This window comes from Sarcophilus harrisii, chromosome 2 (genome assembly GCF_902635505.1).
Source record: "Sarcophilus harrisii chromosome 2, mSarHar1.11, whole genome shotgun sequence".
Taxonomy (NCBI): Eukaryota; Metazoa; Chordata; class Mammalia; order Dasyuromorphia; family Dasyuridae; genus Sarcophilus; species Sarcophilus harrisii.
The window spans coordinates 243,140,712-243,144,904 of NC_045427.1; the positions used below are offsets into that span (position 1 = coordinate 243,140,712).

A 4,193-nucleotide genomic window follows, 5' to 3' on the forward strand; every position below is an offset into this window, starting at 1 on the left:
TTGAGGGCTGGGTGCAGAAGGAAAGCGAAGTTTCTCTGACTTGCTTAGCCCGGGCCCGCGAGGAAAGTAATTGCATAAGACAGTTTAACACAAATTACACCAAGGTCGGAAGCCCGGTGTATTCTCTTCTCCCTTTTGTTGCTTTAGGTTTAAACAAATTTGAGAACTAGAGGAAGGTGAGGGGGGAAGCGTGTGGGTCGGAATCAGAATAAGCATTGCAGCAATTCTAACTGAAACGGTGTTGCGAGGAGGCTGGAAGACAATGGACAAGGTAAGGAAGGAGCAAGGAACTGGAGGAAAGGTGATGCTGGGAGATGTGGGGACAGGGTTAGATACACACCTAATCACGGCTTCTCGTTACAGTGCTTACAAAGAGCAGAAGGAGTACCCGAGAAGGCAGCACATTTCTCGGGACAGGCGGCCAGTGCTGTACCTGAGAACGGATATACTGCAGCCTGGCCAAAGGGAGTCAATGTAGCTGGAATAGGGCCGGTGAGGCTCTGACCCTGATTCAAATAGGCTACCAGTCGTCGCATCTCCTCAAGAGCCTGGGCCTGCATCAAGATGTAATTCTTCGCTAGGAGAAGAGTAGCAATTTTGGATAATTTCCTCACGGAAGGACTGTGAGCGTAGGGGATGACCGACCTGAGCCCATCCAGTGCGTCGTTCAGGTCGTGCATACGTCTCCGCTCTCGGGCATTGATACTTAAGCGCAAGGAGCGCTGTTCTTTGGGTTTCTTGGCCAGGGTCCCCGCCTTGAGTTTGGCATCGGCGTCGAAGCCAGGGCTCCTTTTCCTAGGTTCAAAGGCATCCTCCTCATCACCGCTCTGCTCTCCGCTGCTCTCGGCTGCTCCTCCTTTGGCCAGAGGAGTCCCATGAAAGTCTCCCGCAGGCGATGTACTGTAGCCTCGGTGCGCTTCAGCACCGCGGACAGAGCCATAAGGGAAAGCGGCAGTTGTGTAGCCCTGGGTTAAAGCTAAGTAGGTGTCTCCGGACAGAGACTTGAGCTCCGCCATTGCCTTCTCAGGGAGCTCCGTGGAGCCCTGGAAAAGGTCGCCTCTCCCCACACTCATCAGAGCACATAAGCTTCCAGTGGGAAGCTACCCACACTGCCGAAAAGCTGCTTTCAGGAACCGGGAAACAATCCCCTTCACTCCTAGAAATTTGTCCTCTTTCCCTTTTCCTCTCCCCAACCTCTGTGCCGCTTTCTGACCTAAAGCCAGAGGGCTTGAGGAAGAGACGTGCTAGGGGGAGGGGCGCCTGAAAATGAGCCGACGGGTCTACTCTGTTCTGAAGGTTTTGCACCTTTCCGTTCCTCAGTCCTCTGTCCCTTCAATCTTTGCCCACCTTCTCCCCCGTTACCATCAAGGCTGAAGCACTCAGCTTGGGGGTGGGATCTAGCTGCCACTTCGGCCCCCGCCCTCGATTTCTGACTCGAAGTAGCCCTCTGGGATTTCGTGGCTGCCCAATCACAAGAGCCTCTTGTAATTAAAAGGAGGGGCGAGAGAGACTAGGACAAGGGAAGAGACAGATTTTAGAGAGTGGAGGAAATTCAGACACAGACCTGAGAGACAGATACCTGGGGAGAGAGACAGAGAGAAAACCACACTCACAGAAGCTCAGAGAGAAGAGAGGAGGGAAAAAGAGACAGTGAGACAGAAACACGGTGAGACACAGACACAGAGAGAGACGAGTAGAGGAGAGAGACAGACAGAGAAAAAGAGAGATAGAGGTAGGAAAGAGAGAGGGAGGAAGAGGGCAGGAAGAACCGGGGAAAGAAGGGAGGGAGGCAGAGAGAGACAGAGAGAAAGGGAGAGACACACACAGAGACATACAGAGAGACGGAGAAGAGAGAGAAAAGAGGAGACAGACAGAGGCAGAGAGAGAGAGACAGAAAGAGAAGAGATGAGAAGAGGAGAGGAGAAGAGAGGAGAGAAGTTGGGACTGGAAGAAGTTTACTTTAGGAGTTAGGAGAGCACAGAGGCTAGAAATAATTGTTTCAGGAATAAACTGAGGAAAGCCTTGAGCCTGCACTCTATTTCTCCCTCCCTCTCTCTTTCTTTCTCTCTTTGTATCTCTCCTGTCCATGTCTCTGTGTCTGTCTGTCTCTGCCCCTCTGCTTCTATCTCTTTTTTCTGACTATATTTTTTGGTCAACTTTTTCTATTTCTGCCCACAAAGGTTCCATTCTCTCAATTTGACTCTCAATTTCTGTGTCTGCAGGTAGATGGTGACTAAGGTAATTCCCAACTCCAGGGATTATTAACGTTAAAATTTATTTTTATGTAACTTTCTTTGACCCAGGCTTACTTTCTGTGCCACAGAGTTCTGGGGATTAGTAAATTTGCAGCAAGGATAAATTTGTCTGGGGATTTGTATGGGATTTTGAAGTGAGGGTCCTATTCCAGGGCAACCTCAGGGCCTTTCTTTTCTCTGTTGGTAGGTTGTTTTTTCTTTTAATATCAGTCTGAACTTCCTAACTGCAGAATTAGAGACTCTGAGCCCTGGCAATGTGTACCAGGACCTGACTTGTGGTGTCCTGGTACATATTTGGATAATGTGTGTTGTGGAATTGATGAGGGAGAAAATGGCAATCTCCAGAGCCTCTCCCATCTGGAATTTTTGACAGAGAATTCCAGGGGCTGTAATTCATATGCTGTGTCTATATTCCCCATCAACTGCACAAATACTTCCTCCCCCTAAGCCTTCATAACTCACCCTAACTTAATTTTCTTTTAGGGAATGTTATGTGAATCACATAGAGGAGTATGTGTGGGATGCTGATTCATGGATCTTGCCAAAATTTCTCTTTTATCTGATTTTCCTGGAATTATTTCTTGGTCTGGTTATCACATGAATAATAGAGAAGAAATAATTTAATGTATATGGAGAAGAGGCAGGGATGGAAGTGACATATTATAGAGAATAGTGAAGAAGTATAATGTTTGGGCTAGCTTTCTGGAGTCTTCTGGAAGGGCCTTGGTCTCAGCAGGATAGACATCATGAGAATGGACAAGAATAGAGTCCAAAGTCTTTATTGTCTTTTACACAGTCTAGAGAACTATTATATCTATTACAACTATTAGAGCTATTACTACTAGAGAACTATTCCATCACCGTGGTAAGTACTAAGTATATGTAAACTAGATAACCATTGTCTCATCAATTCCTCTGAGTTAACACCTTGTTTCAAGTATACTTCTCCAGAGTTCCAGCTCTTTACAAAGAAGGACTCTGTTGCAAACCAAGCATCACTTTCTATCTCCTCTCAAATAGGTATCAGAGACACCAGAAGAAGAAATGGATTCATTAATTTATTCACCATCTCTAGCATTATTAGAGTTCTTAGCTTTGGTATCTACTTTCAAAGAAAGCCTTCATGGGTATAAACAAGGAAAATAGCTCTTGCATTAATGTTAAATAACTTCTGTCTCATCCTTTTACTGTAGATTTCATGATGCCTCCTAGGCTCTAATTTGAACTATGCACATGCAAAGTGACTGGTGAGAGCTACATTTGATTTCTCTGATGCGACAATTATTTCAAATACTTCAATGGATCTGTGATGAAATTGCAGCTAGGCTGAACAATGGTTAGACCATGGGATCTAGAGTTAAGAAGAGTTGAGTTCAAACCCAGCCTTTGACACTTACTAACTGCGGGACTCTGAGCAACTCTTATTTGCCTCAGTTTCCTTGACTGTAAAGTAGGGATAATAATAGCACCTACCTAGGAATATTGTAAGGATCAAATTACATTACAAATTCAAATATTTGTAAAGTGATTTGCAATTTTTATATAAATGGTGTTATTATTATCATTATTAATATGGTAGTTACTCCATTGATACAAATAGAAACTCATTAAGACCTTCAAATCCTGAGCAATTATTTTTCATGTTCTTTCATAGATACTATCTAAAGCTACTCTATCACACATGCTGGAGGTCTTCCTCTGGGATCTTTTTTACATGTTATAGATTCCAATCCAGAACTCAGAGAGTAGCAACCTGACATATTCTGAGCATACATTTTCTGTTAATTCGTAAGAAATTTTTTGTAGATATGTCATTTTAGACATATGATGCAGCCAAATTATAGCCATCATGAATTTTTCATTGATTTTTCCCTTTTTTTGCAAGCAATTGTAGTTGAATTGTTCAGAGTCACACAGCTAGTTTTATATGTCTCATAT

The 4,193-nt window shown here is 44.3% G+C and overlaps 1 protein-coding gene across 1 annotated transcript; it reads right to left on the reverse strand.

Moving 5' to 3' along the window:
* Positions 1-253: 253 nt before the first annotated feature.
* Positions 254-1,076, reverse strand: BHLHE23 (basic helix-loop-helix family member e23). Its single transcript, XM_003757613.3, has one exon. The coding sequence runs from the start codon at positions 1,071-1,073 to the stop codon at positions 345-347; it is 729 nt and encodes a 242-aa protein (XP_003757661.2). The 5' UTR covers positions 1,074-1,076; the 3' UTR covers positions 254-344.
* Between the last annotated feature and the right edge of the window lie 3,117 nt (positions 1,077-4,193).

Excerpts from the sequence above, each read along its gene's own strand:
- BHLHE23 (XM_003757613.3), bottom strand. The coding sequence starts at position 1,073 with ATGAGTGTGGGGAGAGGCGACCTTTTCCAGGGCTCCACGGAGCTCCCT.